This window comes from Euprymna scolopes, chromosome 7 (assembly GCF_053919585.1).
Source record: "Euprymna scolopes isolate OS-2025 chromosome 7, ASM5391958v1, whole genome shotgun sequence".
NCBI lineage: Eukaryota > Metazoa > Mollusca > Cephalopoda > Sepiida > Sepiolidae > Euprymna > Euprymna scolopes.
The window spans coordinates 44812106-44835097 of NC_136488.1; the positions used below are offsets into that span (position 1 = coordinate 44812106).

The following is a 22992-nucleotide window of genomic DNA, read 5'->3' on the forward strand; positions in this document are numbered from 1 at the left end:
AACAAAATGAAAAAAATATTATTGTTGTAAAAGTTTTCTTTAATTATCAAATTTTGGATTATTTCAACTATCGTTTCGAATTGTTTCTCTCATCGCTTACCTTACAAATTGATGAACTTTATTTTTGAGTGACATTTCTAAAAGTAGTGATTATTTAGTAATAAATAAAATAAATGCGTTATGCACAACGCTGATGTGTAATAATTCTATATTAAATGGTTTAATGAAGAATGGGACTATTAAAAATAGACAAATACGTGGGTGAAGAAATAAAAGATCTGGGAAAATATACAGATTATAGACGAAAACTATTGAAAAGCCCATTATCTCTGAAAAAGAAATGGCTACCAAAATGAACAATAGAAAAACGAAAAATAATTCAACCCCCCCAAAAAAAACGATATAATAAAAGAGTAAAATACATGGACAATTTAAAAGATTTACAAAATAAATATCGCATGAAACAAATTTAAATAGAGGAAAGAAATCGCAACTGAAAGCCGTACCAAACAACGTGACATAACGAACTATACAATCAAAACTTACAAAAATAACAAAAAAAACAATAAGTTCTAGAAACAGAGAGAAAAAGATAATGCCTATTCCCACCACATGCTGCAAGCGAGCCAAGACAAACACCAAGACAAATGCTATCAACATACAACCGATCTAGTATTAGAACAGATAAGACACAAACTCCTATGGAATATGGAACTAAAAATCAAAAAACCCAACAAAAAAGAAATCCAGATGTGTGTTAATAAAAAAAAAAATAAGTCAAATATATCTCTAACCTCGTAGTTAACAGTTTAAATATTACGAAAGCAGAAAAATGCAATATTAAATATGGAAAATAGCAACGTTAAACCAATAAAAATAGAGAAAATGAACATACCCGGAGAAACTAGTAATTTACATACTGTTAAAATGGAAGAATTTTCTCGATTATTAACACGCACACACACACACACACACACACACACACACACACACACACACACACATATATATATATATATATATATATATATATATAATAAAATAGTCGTGTTTGGTCAATTAATTCTATTTTCGATCCTTTCCACCTTCTAATAACAGTCTTCACTTCTGGCGGGAAGTGGCTGATGTAATCACTATGTTTATCATAAGTCCAAGTACTTTACAATCCCCTTGGGATTCATCGTCAGAGATAAATTAATCTAACTGGTTTTGAACAATTTATGATTTTATTTTAATTTTAACCAATGAAAAAGGAATTAATAAACTAATTAATCAATGAAGAGGAAAAATAAATTGTTCAAAACTAGTTGGATTAATTTATCCTTGACGATGAATCATGAACGATTGAAAGAAGTGAAGAGTGTTAATTGGAAGTTGGAAAGGATCGAAAAACAAATTATTAGACAAAATGCGGCTATTTTATTTAATGAGATTTGCCATATAAACAAAAGTGCTGCGTATATATATATATATATATATATATATATATATATATATATATATATAGTTATATATATATAATGTAGGCAAAAAGAAAGTCCGCACTTGTAATTTATTTTAAAAACAGCAAATTTATGCTAAATTTTATGTAACTGTTTAAACAAACTATACTTCATTTGGTGCACCTTTTATTCCTCTATTATTTAACCTGTTCATATTTGACGTTTAATTCGAATATTCTAGTGTTCGCGTCAATTTACAAAAAATAACTTCAAATTGAGGAGGCAAAAAGAAAGTCCACACAATGGAAAATTGTTTTTTTAAATATAAGTTTAGGACATTAATGCAACACTAATACAAGAGGAACACAATGAACTAGTTAATATTTAATAGCATAGCTCTTCTGCAATTTGACAGACTGCAATAATTTGGGAATTCCTTGAATTAGACTGAAGCAATAATCCGGGGAAAAGGCATCCCACTTTTCTTTAATTTTTGTCCAAAGTTGTTCCAAATTTGAAATGTTATCATTGTGTAATAAACAGGTAAAATTATAGAAGAATAAAAGGCGAATCAAATGAAGTTATATTTAAAACATTTACATTAAATTTAGCTTAAATTTGCAGTGCGGACTTTCTTTTTGCCGCCTGCGTATATAGTAAAAGTGATAATTCGTACAAATTTGAAGAAATTGGTCAATATTATTGGAGGGCAGATATATATTTTTATTATCGTTTTACCTTCGTAGTTACACATGTTTCGATTACCGAATCCTATCATTTCTGTAACGTCTGATAACGTTACTGGATCGTTGACACGATTCAATTACCGAAACGTGTGTTACGAAACAGATTAAACGGTAATAATAATAATAATAATAATAATAATAATAATAATAATAATAATAATAACATTATATATGTAGTAGAGATTTAGAAGGCTATCACAATGCGAGGAATGAGAAATAGTCAGTGTTGGTGAGGGAAGACAAAAACAAGTGACGGTTCAAATTTAAAAGAAGGAACAAAAAATATACTAATTACCTAAAACACACCATACATATTAATCCCCTCCTTACATTTGCTGAAACGCTCCACACAACCATTCAATCCATTTCCGCTCCATCATCTAGCATGTTTTTAATGGATCTGTCGCGTCCACCATTTTAAAAGGGGAATGTTTTCCCCGAAATATATTATGGATATTGTCACAGACATAACAAGTAAGACATTTGTATTTAATACAACCGAATAAATATATGTATATATATAGACATATATGTATGTACTTATTGATTTGTAAATCGCCACTTGTTTTCGTCCTCCCTCACCAACACCGACTATATCTCAGTCCTCGCATTGTGATAGCCTTCTAAATCTCTATTGCACACCTATCCCACACAATGCTTCAAGCAAACTACATATCGTTTCTCTCTCTCTCTCTCTCTCTCTCTCTATCTATCTATCTATATATATATATATATATATATAAGTTTATATAACGCCTTAAGTTATAAAAGCTATTCGTATTATTTCTGCTATCAATGAACAATCTGAAACATGTATATAATATTATATCAGTAACATTTAAAACACTTCATAATTTCAAATTAGAAACATTCTAAATATGAAATGGGAAGGAGAAAAACAGAACAAGGATGACTCAATTACAAAGTCAACGCTTCTAAAAAGTCTTTAAAGTATTATCGAGTTTCGAAAGAGATAGTTATACAAAATTAAACGAAGTAATCGTAAAGAAAGTCAGATGGGCAAAAGGAACAAACACACTGAATTCAATTACATCGTCAAATAGAATTTCTCCATTTCAAAGGATTATTAATTTCATAGTTAAGAATGAAAATACTTTGAGTAAAAACTGGTGGTCTACTCGGTACCGAATGACGATTTCTGTTCCTTAATCGTATTGCGAGCTGAAGAAATAAAAAAATATAATGCAATGAAAAGGGAACGGATATAAAATATGATAAATGCAATAACAAGGAACATAAATCACATGCTAATCATTGAATAAAATATATTTCATTTTGAAATGGATATGCAATTTTATTTTCATTTCTTAACTACATACGAAATAAAGCAACATGATTCTAGTTTGGGGAAAGATTAAACCTAATCGAATATATCGAACAAAAACATTTCGTATAATGTACTTATTGAAATATGTTTGAAGTGAGTATTTTATTTCCCTGATTATACTCAAACGTTAATTACCGTTATTAGTTTCGATCATTTTAATTTAAAAAAAAAAAATTTCCATTCATGTTTAAAATACAATATTTAAAAGCTATTTTATTCATAACACTTTACAGGTTATGTGTGAGTTTTGCGCGCATATAGGTTATCTATAATATAAATCTCACCTACCTGTTTAAATGTATGTATGTATGTAATTATTTATACCTAAAACCTTCGACAGAGGCGACGGATTTTCACGAGATTAGTAACATTTTGAAGCTCGACATCTCGGACTACAAATATCTGCACGCCTGTTGAACTCTGTTCCGTCTGCCTGCTTCCTACCGGACTACAACTTGGATGTTTTCAAGTCCAACGTTAAAAATTCCTAATGAACAGCCCCCTTAAGTAAACACTTCATCAAATCTCCACACTAACGTAATGTACTTGAAATAGCCCTTATCCCTGAGTGGCTTCCGGGCTTTGATAAGTGGTGATCACTGTGTAAAAAAAAATCTAAAAATTGGCAAAAATTTATTCCTTCAACCTCAACTGAGCAGTTTTGTACAAGGATGGATCGATTTTTTGCCAGCCATTTTTGCAAGTCATCGTATCGGTTTGACTGACTTTGCCTAGTTTTAACGCTCCGAACTTCTGGTTGGGTCATGGAGTAGCGGTAAGATGTCAGGTTAACTTTAACTTTCTTTTCCGCCTTCACGTCACGGGTTCAAGCCTGCCTGCCAACTACAACTTTTTTTTACTCAGCACACATTTCCAAGTACCCGGACAACACCGGACACCCAGGCTAGTTAGATATGAGTTAAAAGGGAAAAAAAACTGGAGAATTTACCTATAAAACCCGACAGATATTTATTATCTGTTAATCAATGTAATAAAATCGATTATATTTTATTAATTACTTCATAATTATCGAATTTTGCGTGACAAACCAGTGGTTTTTGATTTAGGCTAGAATTATGCAAAGAAGCGTTTATAACTCAATGGATTTACAATGTTAGCTAAATTATACCAATTTTTAGAGAGAAAAATATCTTTATATTTTATATGATTTTTTTCTAATACTTTATAAAATACCTTACACATAAATTAGCAAATTTTCTCAAGAAACAACACTAGTGCGAATTGAAGACCGACCAATATCCAACTGAATTTGCTTAATTTAAGTTTTCTGTGAATCATTAAAATAAGGAGTGGATAGATCAATTTACAAATTATTCAGTCATCACTATGTAGCATTTGCTAGAGAGGCCCGCAATATTGTTTTATAACAATAATAATAATAATAATAATAATAATAATAATAGAAATATTAATAGTAATAATGATAATAATAGTAATAATAGTAATAATAATAGTAATAATAGTAATAATAATAATAGTGGTAGTAGTAGTAGTAATAATAATAGAAATAGTAACAGTAATAATAATAGTAATAATAATAATAATAGTAATAAATTTTACGTAATTGGGGAGAAGAAGAAGAAGAGTACTGGTAAGTATAATAGCAGGTGTCGATGACTCCTGAAAGAATTAAGAAACACATAACCCAGAACCAAAAAAAAAAAATCCCAGGTTCCATTATTTTTTTCGAACAGGGCATTTCTAATGCTTACCTGATAAGCTACACCTCTTGCGAAAAAATGCTTCTGAACATTAAAAAATGCAAAAAGCAAATATCAAAAAAGAAAATCTCTCTTTCGGCTTATCACATCTGAAAAAAACTCTCAAAAATACCGGTTTACGTAATTTTCTATTTTGTCACACTCTAAAATTCTAACTTATTTGTAGGCCAACTATCTGTCTCAAAAAACGTTTCGTTTTATTTTCCTATAACTTGGTTCTTTCCATTTTAATGCATATACCTAATTATGACTTTGAATTCCTGCCGTAAAATACAATAAAAATATACATAAATTTAAGACAGTTTACAATATCATAAAAACATTTTCCAAAAATACCTTGATACATTTAACTATGATTTACACAAAACTTTGATCAACTTTTTCCAGAAAAAAAATTATGTTACAAAGTCTGTCAAAAAATTGCCCGTTTTCTTTTTTAGAAACAAAACAATTAAAACACACGAAAAGCTGAAAAGTTCAACTATGAACAGAAAAATGTATTTTTCACCAAAGGGCAACATTTGTGAAAAATTATTTTTTGGTGGACAAATGAAAACAGTTCGCACAGCAGACACTGTGATACGAATTTAAAACAAGGCCCCAAATTTTCTCTGTGTGTATGTGTGTCTGTCTGTATATTTCAAAACAATTCTTTTATGAATGAATTACGCATTGTGACTTGTTTTTTTTACAACTGTTCCTTATATTTTTTCTCATGCATTTCGACTGTTGTTTTTCTTTTGTGGCATATGGACACATTTTCTTTTCTTATGAGAGTGTATACTTTTTCCATTGTGTCTGTGTGTATTTCGTCTAGCTTTTTTCTTTTTTTTTTCATTGGACCCTTATATTGTGTTTCGTGGAAAACAAGATTCGTTTTTTATTCTTGCAGAATAAAATTGGTCACGGGCATCAGATTCATGAGTATGTTGCATATGTTGACATTATTAGTGAGAGTCGTATGGGGACATTCGTATTTACGAGAGACGGCGGACATGTATATTGATGAGGAGGAGAAGAGAGAAGGAGAACGACATTTATACATTTTACTGTCTGTGGTTCTTATAAAATATATTTAGAGGAGGGTTATCAGTTTTTATAACACAGGAGGGGAATGTCATTACTTATGATAGAGTGGGGGACGCAGTACTTAGATGGTTTATACACAAAGTTCATTATAACGATGAGTGGACACAATGTTCATATGAAGGATGTTTCACATTACCTTTAATTGTTGAAGAATGACACAACACGAAGACGCAGTTACAAAATATGATGTGTTCTTTTATTAAATTGGGCCGGTTGCAATGATGATGGTTCCAGGAATTCAAAACTGACTACATGGTTAAAACTTTCTAACCTTTCGCTTCCAAATGGAGGCCCTACTCCTCTGACGATGTTAGCTCTGTCTCTCGTCTGTCAAACTCTGTCTCCAACTCCGTCCACCCGTCTGTCTTACTCTAGATCATATGTTGAGAATTCATTTCTGCCATGGCGTGGCCTAAACGTACTTTGTTTCCTACGTTTCCAAACTACCTTTGCAGACAAGGAATTTTCTTTAACCTATTTTACGACCTAACTTATTTTTTAACATATTTAAATTTGCTATTGTTCGTTCGCCTAACTGACCTTATTTTAGTTCAGTTTCATCAAATAATTGAATAATTAAATTCCTTTTCAAGCAACATATCTACACTATTTTATATGAAAACTGAACAATCCGAACATTCCATGCCTGACCCTTTTTCTTGAACCTTGCTTACGAGGTTCGAATCTCGGTCTATCAAATCTCATTTTTACTTATCTAATTTTTTTTTCTTACTTACAAGAAAAGGTCCCCTTTTCTTGTAACATCGGGAGACGTTACATAAAGCACACATACAAACTTACACACGCAATTTTCCTTCTCTCTTTCTTGCGTTTATAGAATACACAATATATTATCTCATGTCTACTCTACAGTTTCTGTCACACAAAAGATATGTTACTGAACTCTCGCTATTGTTTTATTCATCGTAGATGCCCGATTAAGCTCTAATCCTGGATCCTCCCTTATAAGCAATTTACAGTAGTAACACGATTAGCTTAAACAATAACATACCTGTACTCCAAACAAAATTGACTTTCCATGAGTTAGCTTTCATTTCAAGAACATACCATCTGTGTAAAAGGCGCTGCGAAAATGCTTCCCAGCCGACTATAACATGACCACCTCCGAGTGAAATAATACCGTCTTCGATAACCGAGCATCATAAAGTAATCTACTGTCGATTTAACTTACTCTCTTAAACCCCCTAGTTGTCGACATAATTGTCGTTCTGACAATCTTCTTAACACTTATTTTTAATAGATGGCGACACTTTATTAAACATAGCAGAAACACATAATAGTGTATACTTTTAATAGTAGTGAAGATAATTGTGTAACTATAACTATTAATATTAATATATAACTGTTAATATTAATATATAACTATAAATAGTAATGGTTTTTTCAATTATTTTACAGTGAATGAAAAGATTGGAGTTTTCTATATGATTGTAACCCGTTTTTCCGAGGCATCATCAGCGTCATTATCTATTATATCGTATGTGTTTTACTACTGATTCTCCCTGCCTAACGCGATAACAGAGTAACTTTAAACCATGGCCAACATTGACTAATGAATGTTCATCATTAACAAAAAGCTGGTACAAACTTTGAACACATGAATAACTGTCCCAATCATCTCTCATCGAACGATAAAACTGGTCTAATTGACTAGGAAGATGCTATGCTTAACTGAATAGTCATATTGTCGCAATAGGTGCGGAAGGTTTCATGAAGTTCAGTAATGTCTTGAGAGAATTTGGAAACTTTTAATGCTTAGTGTTTTTATATAAATGAAGTTTGATGATATTTTTGTTCTCTTTTTGTTATTTGCAGAAATACAAGCAGTGATACTTTGTTCGCGATGTGATTCACGAAAAGATAATTACTACGGTGAATGCGAACAGTCTCCACCTCAACCGACGCCTTGTCCAGAAAGGAATGAATATATGTATTGTTCAATAGTAAGAGAAACAGATTTTAATGGTAGGTATATAATTGTTCGTCTCCCTCTTTCACTCTCCCTTCTCTCTCTCTCTCTCTCTCTCTCTCTCTCTCTCTCTCTCTCTATATATATATATATATATATATATATATATATATATATATATTTATAAAGTAATAGGGTTCGTGTGTTTCTGTCTGTGTGTACAGCTCTCCATCATCAACGAAATATAAAGGAGGTAAGAGGGTAGATCTCTCCTGGTAGAGAAACATTAGAACCCATTTTAGGATGTTTCTGTTATAGGAGACATAAGAATCAATGCCCAATTTCTTTATATACTAGTCTACAAACCACCCCCATATCGAATGACTTATGCTCATTTGCATATCACATTATATTAAATCTCTTTAACTAATTACCTCGACCTTATTACATATTGGAAATATTCTAATCATTTCAACTGTACTATTTACAAAATCTATTTAACATTTAATTATTTAATATATTTTCATTTAATTTTATATTCGATTTATTTCACTTTACGTATATTATCAAAACAATTCATTGGGGAGGAAAGCTTTATGTTTTGGGATTGTATTGAAAATGTAATGGAAATTTCAATTTCGTTCCGTTTTAATCTTTTATATTTTACTTGTCAATATAATTGAAAGAATACAATTCAACTATTGTAATTTTATATAAATAAACAAAAACAAATATTTTAAAATAAAACTTTATTAAAAAAGAAATAATTTTATTTTTAAATGAAAAAAATCAATTTAGTAAAATAATTGTATTAAACACCCCCAGCCTTGTCAGCAAACCTGTAAACCTATAAAAGTTAACATTTCGAATGTAAACAGTGATTTTTCGATTTTGTTAGCGCTTGCCGCAATTAAAGACAATTAAAACGGAACTAACTTTATTTCCATTCTATTTTTTAAACAACCCCCAAAACATAACGCTCTCTTCCAGTTATAGCCAATGTTTTTTTAATTAAATAAAACAGGTCAAAATAAACAGATAAGCGCATTTTCTTTTACATTTTTCTTACAACCATTGTCATTTAACCAACTGCAGGATATCGTTACTTTTGTGGGGTTGTTTTGAAAATGGCACGGAGATTATAATTTCGTTCCAATTTAATCTTTCTGGTCGAGCCTATTTCGAAAGCCTGTCTTATCATAGATTAGAACTACAAATAATTTATTACATTTTGATTATTACTATCTTAAGACTTAAAGCTTATATTTATTTCATTTTTCTATTTATATATTGAATTAGTTATTTCCAGTCTTATTTAAACTTAGCGCTTTCTTTAAACCGGATGAACCTTTTATAAAAATATGAGTTTAACGTAAAGAACACGAACAAGGTTTTATTCAACTGAATTTCTTCCAGTTTACTAACAAAATATATAAATTTAAAAGAGATATAATTAATAAAATAAAAAGGTTATGTAATTTAAAAGAAGTACACGTACTCACAAAAGCAGAACTTTTTTTACACATTTTTTTCTTTAAAACCATAACAATGAGACTAACAATTACCTAGATCTTAGTAATTATTTGTTTTAATAGAACTGTTTTAATTGTACTGTTTACTTAGTTAACCTAAGTTGGTATTACATTTATTTTACATTTACTTTTTTTTTTTAATTATTACTTTTAGATTGTGACGTTTACACCCGGAAGTAATGAGTCACACGTAGGTCGCTTTTATTCATTCCTTTTGGCCAAGATCAAAGTGTAGTATCTGTTCCGGCAGATACTGCAAGCTATGACTAGCTATGACTAGCAAAGACCAGATGTGGGGGCAACCCCACATGCCTGACCTTTAACCAGCTCCCATTTCCCACCTCTCGGGAGCTGGTCCCCTTTTCCCCTTCCCCCTCCCTTCACTCCTCACATTAAAAATCGGCCTTGTGCCTAATTTGCTCGGTGGGGGAGCAAATAAATACCATCTGTTCTTCAGATGCTGCACTTCATTTTCTTGTTCTCTTTCGGTGGAGGAGAAATCCTTCACGTCTGAGACAATTTTTATTTTTGTACCTTTTCTCCACGTTAAAAAACGACCCTGGTGTCTAACTCTGTCCCGTGGGGAGGCATAGTAAATAGGTACAATATAATTGTTTATAATTGTACTATTCAGAAATATTATTTATAGTTCGTCCATTTCAGTTAGTATACATTTCCTTTACGCTTAATTAATTTACAATCATTAATATCGTTAAACAATTCCGTTTAAAACCGAAATTATGCCACCCAAACGAAGTAGAAACGAAAGTGAGGAAGAAAGAATGGAAAGATTGGAAGCTAATAGACTAAGAGTTGCTGCAATTCGCTCCAATGAAAACAATTCAGATAGAGAAAGACGTCTAGAACTTAACAGAATACGTCAAAGAGAAAGGAGAGCAAGACTGTCAGATTTGGAAAGAGAAACCCAACGTGAAGCTGACAGAACTAGACATGCTGTAAGGCGGTTAAATTCATCACAAGATGAAATTCAAGAAAGGCAAAGATATGCACTGGAAAGAGAAGAAATATTACGATCGAATGAATTATATGAGGTAAGTAGACGTACACAAGGTCAGTTGAGAGTGGCTCAACGACATCAGAATGAATCGGAAACCCAACGAAGCTTTCGCCTATACCAAGGGCAACAACGAGAGGCTGCATGGAGAGAGAGTATGACTTTGCCCCAGCAATTGACAGAAAACGAGGCAGCTAGACAACGAATGACTGCTTTGAGACACCATGAAATAGAACACTGCAATAGAAAAGGATTGCTCTACAACAAAAATGACTCTCTCACTACAGCTGATATAGGAAAAATGGACAAAGTATGTCAACATTGCTCAGCTGTAAAATTTAAAGGAGAAACCCCTGGTTGTTGTTCTTCTTCTGGCAAAGTTGTGCTTGATAGCTTTCCACCACTGCCTCAGTTGCTTCAAGATTTGCTCTCCGGCAATGGTCCCATCTCAAAAGATTTTCTGCAAAATCTAGGCTGTTATAACAATTGTTTTGCAATGACATCATTTGGTCACAAAATTGCGGCAGTACATGGGTGGAATCCTTCGTTTAGAATTCGAGGCCAGGTTTGCCACCAGATTGGGTGTCTTTTACCACCTGAAGATGAAACAGCAAAGTTTATTCAAGTCTACTTCTTGGATAGTCTGGAAGAGGAACTACATAATCGGGGACGTGACAGTAGACTCAATAGAGACATTCTCCAAAGTCTGACTGAATTTTTACATGAGAACAACAGCTTTATTTGTCAGCTGAAAACAACAAAGGAGAGGATTGAAGAAGAACACTTGGTAGAACATAAAGTTGTCATAAGGGAAGACCGAAGGCCGCAAGAAGAGCATCCACGGCGATTCAATGCTCCAACAACAACGTATGAGATTGGAATATTAATGGAGAATGAACCAACAGCTAACCGGGATATTGTCTTGCGTTTTAGAAATGATACATTAAAATGGATCTCCGAACTACATCCCCTCTACGATACTTTAATGTACCCGTTAATGTACCCCTATGGTTCTCCATCTTACAACATCTACATGAAGGCATCCAATGGGCGAAAAGTTACCAACAGCAATTTTATTCGTACCATTTAATGACTCGGCCTGGAAACTATTTTCTCTGGTACCGAAGGCTATTTCCACAATGGCTGGTGGATGTGTACTGCAAGATTGAAACAGAACGTTTACAGTTCCTGAGGCGTGAGCAACAGACCCTGAGAGCTGACAATTATAGCAACTTGAGAGATTCAATTCTTAGGGAGGATGGGAATCCAGAACAGTTTGGTCAACGAGTTGTACTTCCGGCAACTTATACAGGAGGCCCTCGATACATGTTTGAGCGTCAAAGTGATGCCATGGCATATGTTCGGCGAATGGGCCGAGCCGACCTCTTCATCACGTTCACAACAAATCCAAAGTGGACAGAAATTACAGAAAATTGTCTTCAAGGGCAAGACCCTCAGGATCGTCCAGATATTGTTGCCAGGGTTTTCAGGCAGAAGCTAAAAAAGTTACTTGAATTTATTAAAAAGGGAGGATTTGGCAGGCTAGGGGCTTTCCTGTACAGTATTGAATATCAAAAAAGAGGACTGCCGCATGCACACATCCTCACCTGGCAGGCCCCAGAGGACAAACTTCTACCAGAAAAAATGGATCTCTGCATATCTGCAGAGATCCCTGACAAAGAGGAAGATCCTGATCTTCATGCTAAAGTGATGGCACATATGGTGCATGTACCTTGTGGACCATTTAATCCAAATTGTCCATGTATGATTGACAACAAATGTTCCAAAAAATACCCAAAAGAATTTCTTCAGTGTACCGAGCAAGGCCAAGCCTCTTACCCCAAGTACAGGCGAAGAAAACCAGAAGATGGAGGCCAGACTGGTACAATAAGGATGAAGAGAAATGGTCGGTATGTTAATCAAGAAATAACAAACCAGTGGATTGTTCCGTACAACAAGGTCCTCCTTCAGCAGTTCAACGCTCACATTAACGTAGAAATTTGCAGCTCGATCCAAAGCATCAAATATGCCCTCAAATACGTGAATAAAGGATGTGATCAAGCAGTGTTTGAACTACAAAGAACTGATGGAGCAGCTAACCAACAAGGCCAAGTAAAAAGTCACATTGTGGATGAGATCCAGCAGTTCCAGAATGCAAGGTATGTCGGCAGTTCAGAGGCGGCCTGGAGGATATTGGAACATCCCATCTATTAACATTTCCCCCCAATTGTACAACTTTCTGTTCATCTTGAAAATGGGCAGCGTGTCATGTTCTCAGCTGATACTGCTCTGGAACGAGCCCAAGGTCCACCGCCTGCCACAACTTTGACAGCATTTTTTCAACTCTGCCTTTGCAAGGGGTCTCAAATACGCAGAAGTCCCTGAGTTTTACACTTGGAACAAATCGACAAAGAAATGGATGAGAAGAATGCGTGGGGTACAAGTTGAAGGTACTGAAAATGATGATGTATGGAAGGCACCATGCATTGGGAGAATCTACACGATTAGTCCAAAAGCAGGGGAGTGTTATTTCTTACGCCTGTTGCTCAATGAGGTTGCTGGTCCAACTTCATTTCAAAATTTGCGAGCATACAATGGTCAGGTGTTTGAAACATACAGAGCAGCGTGCCTTGCTCGAGGCCTTCTAGAAAATGACCATCACTTGCATCAAGCAGTAGGAGAGGCAAGTGCCACTCAATCACCTTCAAATTTGCGAAGCCTATTTGTGATAATTTTAACAGCCTGTGAGCCAAGAAATCCTCTTGAGATCTGGATGGCTTTTCGTGATGTAATATCTGAAGACATTCTTCACAGATACAGGCAAGAAGTTAACAATCCAGAAGCAGATTTTAATGAGGACATCTACAATAAAACTCTTTGTCTAATTGAAGAAAAAGTTATCCTTATGTGCGGTCAACCATTGGCAAGCTATGGATTACCTGCACCAACGCAAGGGAGAGATGAAAGACTCGCGAGAGAGTATCAACGTGAAGTTACTTATAATCTTGAAGAACTTTCCCTACAAGCAGAAAATATGCAAGAAAAACTGACCGATTCTCAAAGAGAAGTTTACAATTCATTCATGCCAATGTTGGAAGCACAAGGTGAAATGAACAAAAACATGATGTTTCTTGATGCTCCAGGTGGTACGGGCAAGACTTTTGTAATCAATTTGATCCTTGCAAAGATTAGATCCATGAGAAAGATTGTGCTTGCAACAGCATTCAGTGGCATTGCTGCTACTCTACTACAAGGTGGCCGCACTCTTCACAGCACTTTTAAAGTACCCTTGGATACTCATCGAATGGATCAGCCAGTTTGCAAAATTACTGGTAACTCAGCCTTGGCAAATGTAATTAGAGACACCTCTGCAATCATTGTAGACGAAGCCCCAATGACGCACGCACAAGAGTGCTTATGAAGCAATTGACCGAACACTGCAAGACATCACAGGAAACAAGAATCCCATGGGTGGCATTCCAACCTTATTTTGCGGTGATTTCCGTCAAATCCTCCCAGTGGTTAAAAATGGCACAAGGGCTAACATTGTCAATGCAAGTTTGAAACAATCCTATCTCTGGAGGCACGTTATAGTGAAGAGACTGACTACTAATATGAGAGCCTATATCTCTGATAACACAGCTGCAGCAGACTTCTCAAAATTGCTTCTCCAAATCGGTAATGGTCAGTTTCCTATCACTTCTTCACCTGACACAATTAAGATTCCAACTGCGCTTGGTAAATGTGTCGGTAATCAGAAGCAACTGAAAGACAAAGTGTACCCAGACCTGCAAAACAATGGAAAATCACCGGATTGGCTTGCTGAGAGGGCTATTATTTCGCCATTAAACAGCAATGTGAATCATTTGAACAATTCAATAATGGATGAATTTCCAGGAGACACAAAGCAATACAAGTCAGTTGATTCGGCTACTAATGAATATGAAGCTGTTCACTACCCTGTGGAGTTTTTAAACTCTTTGGAGATATCTGGAATGCCTCCACACATTTTAAATCTCAAAATTGGATCGCCAATCATGATTCTTCGATCCTTGGAACCGCCAAAAACAACAAACGGAACCAGATGTGGTATCACTAGATTGCACACCAATGTACTTGAGGCCACCATTTCCTGTGGTCCCTACAAAGGCGAAACCGTTCTACTGCCAAGGATCCCCTTAGTTCCATCGGACTCAGAACTTCCATTTAAATTCCGGAGACTCCAATTTCCTGTGAAGGTGTGTTTTGCAATGAGCATAAACAAAAGTCAAGGTCAGACATTTAACACCATTGGCGTAGACTTGACATCAGACTGCTTCAGTCACGGTATGTTCTACGTCTCCATCAGCCGGACAGGAAGTTCAGAAAAACTCTACATTCTGGCTCCAAATCAAAGCAGCAGAAATGTAGTTTACCCTGAGGCTCTTCAGTGAAAAGTTCGAGAAATGGATATGAGGAAAAACTGACATGATCTGATTGTGGTAAGTTTTTAGTATTGAATGTGCAAGATAAAATTTAAGCAAGAGTTGAAAATTACTTCAATGAAAAATTTACTATGTAACATCAAGTAACCTTCCTTTTTGATGAAAATGTTTTGTGAAGTTCCTGATTGAATTTCAGTCACTACAAGAGGTAGTTAAAATGTTAATCACCTTATGCAATCGTTGCTCTTACAACATCAACTTACTGGAAAGGTGCCCACAGATTTTGGTACCCGAGTGCGCAACAAAGCTCCGTGCGAAGCACGGGTATCTTTGCTAGTATATATATATATATATATATATATATATATATATAGTTTTTTTTTATCTTTCTCCCTATATACATTTGATATTTACATTATTTACACACATTTCCGTGACTCCCTCTAAATCTATATGTGTCAGGGATTCGAGAGACGCAGACGAAGATTTTCGGAGAGCTTTTTGGGAATATTATTCCTTACAAATAATGATATACTATTGTTAATCAGTGCGGTAAAACATACGTAATTTACTGTTTTTTATATATAAAATATAATTGTTTGCATTTTATTTAGCGTAATCAATAGAGTATCTAACGGCCCCCAGTGGAGTCCTAGTTTCAAATCTGCTTAGTTCTAGCAACATTAATGACTGGTAGCGACAACAAGGAACATTTATCTGAATAGCATGGGGAAAAAATGTATTTCGAAAATAAAATACCACATTAAAATAGTGCAGTAGTTTATTATCGGAATATGCAGCACATATACTGTATCAGCATATCTAGCTTGGAATAGAAATAACAGGTGTTTTTAAATTGCCATTACAGAGGTTGGACAAAATAATGGAAACATTTTCTGAATTTTCCATCAATTAATAGATGTTTCAAACTTTTAAAAATAGAAACATTACACAAACGTAGGTCTTATGTTTAAGCAAGTTACGAGTCTTTCTATCCTGGCAGAGGAATGTTTTGGGAGCAATTGTGAGTAAAAAAAAATACTTATACAAGACATTTTCTGCCCCTATTCCAACAATATATTTCCATTATTTTGTCCAACCCCTGTTATAGAAATTTCAAAACACCTGTCATTTCTGCCGTATATTTCGGTATAAGAGTCAAACACGTCCTAAGATGGAGTATCACTGCCCCATTATGGGAGATGCTGCTCATATGTCCTTTATTACTCTATCCAGAGTAATTTGAAATATTTTACAGGGCGCCTTCTACTGTTTCCTATATAAAATTCTCACACAATATCGGTTGTCGGACTGTCTTTATTATTATTCACATGATATGTACTTAAATGAGCCCTACTCTAGTGTTTTTCCTTGTAGAACATTCAAAATAATTGTAACCAAATAAAGAACACCTTTTCTAAATAAGTGTTCTTTATTACGTTGTTAATTAAAATTAGGTATATTTTAAATGAGCATGTTTCTGTTTCTAATAAATACAATTCTGTGAAACACAATACTACTAGACTGCTTGTCAGATAAATACAACTTTGTTTTAAAGTCAACGTTAAAAAATATTCTTAAGCTGCAATTGTAAATAATAACATTTTAGTCAGATCCAACTATCGTTGCCTGCTATGAAGGAGTCGTCTCATTGTCTTCCTGATAAACACATTAACCGTTTATGCTTGAATGACTTTTAGGGCTCGATAAATGGTGGATCATTAATACATGAAATATTCCCGATTTGTTTCATTTAAAGTGAGTACTAGTGTAATCTGATATTTTCATTTATAATAATTCATTATTGTAGAAGCAGTTTAAGAAAATCATTAAGTTATATGTTATTGTTTAAAGTCTGTTACAAAACTTGTCCCTATTGCCAATTAAGCAAAGAATGCGATGCCGTTATGTAGTACACACATGATAGTCTGCCAAGGACAGGGTTCTCTATAACCTGTGTATGTATATATAATTATATTCATATATGATTGACATACAGTTGTCTCGCCATTTTAATAGTAGGGATAGAAATGGCGAGTTAGATTAAAATCTGGTCGCGAAATCACATTTATCAACAGTCGCCAATTTTATCATTAAACAATTACTTAGTGCATAAAGTAAGGTCGAATTATCGACTTCCTGAAAACATTATTTTTACTTGTTTTTACGAAGAACGATGTTTCAATGCTACGGGAACTGCGTTAACTTCAACTTTAGCTGGAAGCCAAAACATATATAATTGCTATATATATATATATATATATATATATATATATATATATATATATATATATATATATATATATATATATATATTAGCATTTCAGCCCGGCGTTGCCCGGTTGTTTTGAGGTGTATGCTGAGCAAAAAAAAAAAAAGGTTAATTTTTTAAACTTTGACCCCAATTATGACCCCTTAAAATTTATTGTTCTGGGCTCAAATCAAGTTATTAAGTTAGAGCAATGTCCATTGAACCTATACGTAAAGTTTCAAGTGTTTAGACCCAAGATTCTCGGAGGAGTTTGTTAGATTTCTCAAAGATCAAATCGCTGAATTCTGACTCCATTAACAGCAAAATTGCTGGCCGAAACCCCATCACATCGATTTTCTCAAATCTCAGCACCCTGTATATCAAGTTTCGAGTCTGTAGACTAAAAATTGACAGAATTATTGCGTATGGAAATCTACACAGGCACACAGGCAGATAGACACGTTCACTTTTATATATATACTAGCATGGGTGCCCGGTGTTGCCCGAGTGTTTGGAGGTGCATGCTGAGCAAAAAAGAAAACATGGCCAATTTTTTTAACTTTGATCCCTATTATGTCCCCTTAAAATTTATTGGTTTGGACTCAAATCAAAATATTAAGTTATATCCATGTCCAGTAAACCTATATCTAATGTTTCAAGTGTTTAGACCCAACATTTTCGGAGGAGTTTATTAGAGTTCTAAAAGGTCAAATCGTTGAACGTTGACCCCTTAAAAGCCAAATTTCTGGCCGAAAACCGATCACATCGATTTTCCCAAATCTCAGTACCCTGTATATCAAATTTTGAGTCTGTAGACAAAATATTGACAGAATTATTGCGTAGGGAAATGTACACAGACACACAGACACGTTCACTTTTGTATACATATATATACATATATATATATATATCTGTGTGAGTGTGTGTGTGTGTACAATTCAATTCAAGTAATAGGAATAAAAAGTTACCAGACAAAATCAAGAGTAAACCTTAATCTAATTAAAATATTATTATTGATGAAGAATTCTAACCAAATAAAAAGCTCAATACAACCACGATATGTAGTAGAGCTTGTCATTATGAAAAGAATTAGGAGTGTAAATACAAAACCTACAAGGAAATTTATTGTTCCACAGAATACTCCAAAAATTTTATTAAGAAACCTTTAATCTGCGGAGTTTCAACAAATGCTATTGTTTTCTTCAGGGCGAATAATGAAATTAGGAAATTATTAGTATAGCTGAACTAAGAGTTTGCTGGTTATGGCATTAGACGAAAGAGCACTTTCTGAAAGTCATTAAATGCAAATAATGTTGAATATGTTTGTATCGGTTAAAACATGGAAAAATTGGTAAAAAACGAATGTATGGCATCCAGAATTCATGAAAACGTAAATTCAAAAACCGAAAAAAAGTTTTTTTTAAAAATTAGTCGGAATTTTTAAATTGGAAAACAAACGAAGTAAGATAAGAGTAAAAATAATCCGATTAAGCTGGAAAAGAAATCCAATATTAAAGGGGTATAACAATCTGCATGCATGTCGTGACGCCTACGCAGTTGTGCGTGCAATTTGATTTAACGTATTTTTTTTTTTGTAATCTTAATGTCTGTTTGCTATTAGATACATGACCAGTAATGGAACAGTTTTTGCTGGTAAGTCCTACGTGGCTGAAATATAAGATATAACCTTGCGTTTTTGGAGACGTTCTTTGCGACTGCATGCGGATTTCTATACTTCTCCATATATATATATATATATATATATATATATATATATATATATATATATATATATATATATATATATATATAGCCGATGTAGAGACTGAACGAAAGAAAAATAAAAACAACCGTAGGAAACAATAATTGTTTTGACGAAGGGTGAATCCCGATGGATGAAAATTACCAATTTTTCTGTTGTGCTCGAATTGTTGATGAAAACTTTCATCCTGGTTATGTCAATAGGAATAATTTAGGGGCCCTGGGTTATCTACGGATCGTGAGAATCACATATTTGCTTGAAGTTTAGTTGATAGACAACAAGTGTAGCATAGGCGGTTAACTAATTGTCTCTTTACGTGGCGAGTTTTAATTAGTTGAAAAGAGGGATTGTGTCTCACCGGCCTGACATCCTTCTTCGATAAAGTCAGTTGTTAATTTGCTTAATGAGTTACAAAATTCACCTACGGTGGCACAAGTTTTCTGGTGTGAAGCAGACCGGTCCTAAAGATTGCCAGTCGAAGCCTTCTGGAAATTATCGATTCAGATGCCCAAGAAGCAGAGAAAAACAACGATTAGCCTTTACAAAAAAAAAAAAAATCGTAATCCGAACGGACATTACTGAATAAATCCGAGGAAAATTATTTAACTCGACTCGGTTACGGAAAAACAAACCCAAAAAAAAACAAAAAAAAAAAAAACAGGTAGTTAAAACAAAGTTAATACAAGCGAGAAATGAGAACCGTTGATCCTTTTTTAGAGAACGAAAAACGACTGCTATAGTCTGCGTAGATTTCTTTACAAAAAAAAATGCACACGCGACACAAGTCGTTGGTTTATTTGTTACCTTGATACGTTTATTTCCTCTTATTTTTCTTTCTTTATGCGTTCAGCGGGCAGCAACTTTCATTTTGCTGATTCTGTTACGAGTATATCACCCAAAAATCCAAATAGTCATGGCATTATTTTTGTGTGTGTGTGTTGCTTTTTTTTTTCTGTTTCGGCTTACGTTTGGGGACTATTGCTGACAGCTCTCTTCTTTTAACTTGACAGTGGACGTCACAGCAACCGATTGAACAATAATCTCTTTGCTTGATGGTACCGCCGCCTGCCACAAGGCAGTAGCTCCTCCAGAATTGTCAGATAGTTAACATCGGGTCTGTTAAACTTAGCAGCAATAGGATCGCCAGAACTTTGTAGCAGTCTGAACTCAACCTTTGATACGACCTAACGAGACAGGTCGCGGCTTGAATCCCGTATATTGTGCTGCGACAAGGAATTGCAACTGGCGAGTGACCACCCGGTCGTATTTTAATTTGAAGCTCGTAACCAACGATTCCTTGTAATATCTAAGAGGGCGACCTCGGAAACCCGTCGTGTTACTATTCTTCACTATCACCAGGATTTGACCTAGATTGGTTCACCAGATTCTTTATAAAGGTGTCCAATTATTTGTCAAATTTCCCTCCGCCTTCAATGATATCAACACTTTCAATATTGACGAATATCATCTAAAATGTGTTACAAACTGTGGTTATTATTTGTGATACAAATTGCCAAGAAATATCAAAATTTCCCTATTGATAAAAAAAAAACGTATGAAAAACATATTAAAATATATTTATTACTTAATATGTAGAAAATATTTTCTCGTGTTGATTCCTGATATTTAGAGCTGAGATCTTTACTTCCTCGCCTATACACTAAGGTGATTCAATTTTAGATTCTAATCCTTCTTAGTTGAAGTAGACATTCCCTTTCCATGAACCAAGTACCTTTCATCTGCATTCCTCTCCTATTTTACTTAGCAAGTCTTCTTTACCATGTTTATCTAAATTTAATTTTCACAATTTGTCGCTGACATGTTGTGCAGTTACGTGCATGTAAACATTTCATCTTGTTTTTTTTATCTGTAATTTTCTTTATTCTTCATTTTTTATTCGTGTTTTATCTGTACTGTTTGAATATCGTTTGAACGTAGAACTTTGAAGCATGCACTGAAGATACATTCAATGTTTTGAATGTTAAAATGACGCTTGTTGTATGAGAAAAATAGTTAACAAATATTATACACGCACGCAAGCAAACGCACACACAAAGAAACACACATACACACACACATATATAATATATATATATATATATGTATATATATATATATATATATATATATATATATATAAACTAGGTGTGTTCTAAATGTAATGTTTCCTATTTTTCTCCGTCCGAATGGATCTCAGGGAATTTCATATTACATTGTGCTCATTATTGAACCGATGTATTTATGATTTGAAAGTATACTCTCGCTGTTGCAAATATTGACTATATGAGACTAAGAAAATAACTTTTATCATGGACGTACGTCAGAAGCAGAGATGTGTCATTGACTTCCTCAATATAGAAGGCATTAAATCAATTAACATCCTTCGGCGTCTGTTTAACGTTTTCAAACCTGATAAGTTGATGTCAGTACAGGTTTGAGAGGTGTTTGTTATTTTCAAAGTGCCGACAAAGATATTAGTGACAAAGCAATCTCCGGACATTTAAGACCAAGGCATAGGGGTCAGTATCTAAAATAAATGCCAGCTGGAAGTAAGCACTCATTGCACATGCAACAAACTTCTGCTCTGAGCACGAAACAACTATTCACACGTCGCGAAAGAAGCAGTTGCTAATATCTTTGAGATTACAAAGTTCCAGCGATATTTATACGAACGAGTCTTTATATTGCAGACCTATTATAAACATCTATTTACAATCTTTGCGTCACATTAAAGATTACCCCTCTATACAACAAACAACTGGTAGGACACTATTCTGCTGAATTATAATTTCAAAGAAGATTACCTCTCCTCCAAACAGATCAGACATACGGGCAGACTTTCAAGGTTTTTCGTGAGACAGACTGAATCTGGTATTGAAAGATTTTTATATGGGTCACCAGGAAATGAAAAGACTCAGCTTTAGTTAGGTATACTTGCCAATGATGGATAAAGAAATGAAAACATTCTCATGTTATAAAAGGGTTGTGTTTAACTACTTTAAGGCCAGGGCTCAGACCAACCCTAGTCTAGAATTCATATACATTTCGCAGATTTACTGTAGAATTGGTATTACCTAATTGTGATGGGCAGTTACACAAAATGGTCATAAGTGCTCAGCTTTATAAGATTCACTACAAGGGTAGTAATTAATTTCCTCCATGAATTATTTACTCGGTTTGGAGTTGATGGCTGCATTGTAAGTAAAAACGAGACGCAATCTACGTCCATGGATTTTTAGGAGCTCTGCGATAAGTTCCAGATTAATCATGTCACGAATCCTCGGAGAGATGCTTTGTCGATACTCGGAAACTACTCAGAGAAGCATGCGGCACACCTACTGAAACTACACTGCAAAGTATTTACAGGTTTATAGGATCATACTTAATCTTAACACACCATCAGGGTTATATCAAAATTAGACTATGTACAAGCAGAAGATAAGACTCATATTTGGAGTACTATTTGCTACTAAATAAAACAAAACCAAAAAAAGTATCTATATCTATTATCCAGGAGAAAAGATCCAAAGAAAAAGTATCTATATTACCCAGGAGAAAAGATCCGTAAAAAACATAAGAACCCCCCCCCCAAATTTTTCGGGACTCTGGAGCAATAGACAAAAGTACTGAAAATATGGTGTATAGCATTCAATAATAATAAAAATCACGAAAAAGGACATCTTAATCAAATAAAAAAAAAACATCTGTTGG

At 34.1% G+C, this 22992-nt stretch overlaps 1 protein-coding gene across 1 annotated transcript in view; it reads left to right on the top strand.

Annotated features, from left to right (window-relative positions):
* Positions 1-22992, top strand: part of LOC145280229 (uncharacterized) — a 291530-nt gene that overhangs the window by 235367 nt on the left and 33171 nt on the right. Inside the window, exon 2 of the mRNA XM_080132013.1 lies at positions 8204-8353. Coding sequence (XP_079988139.1) covers positions 8204-8353 — 150 coding nt within the window. The remainder of the gene's footprint in view (positions 1-8203; positions 8354-22992) is intronic.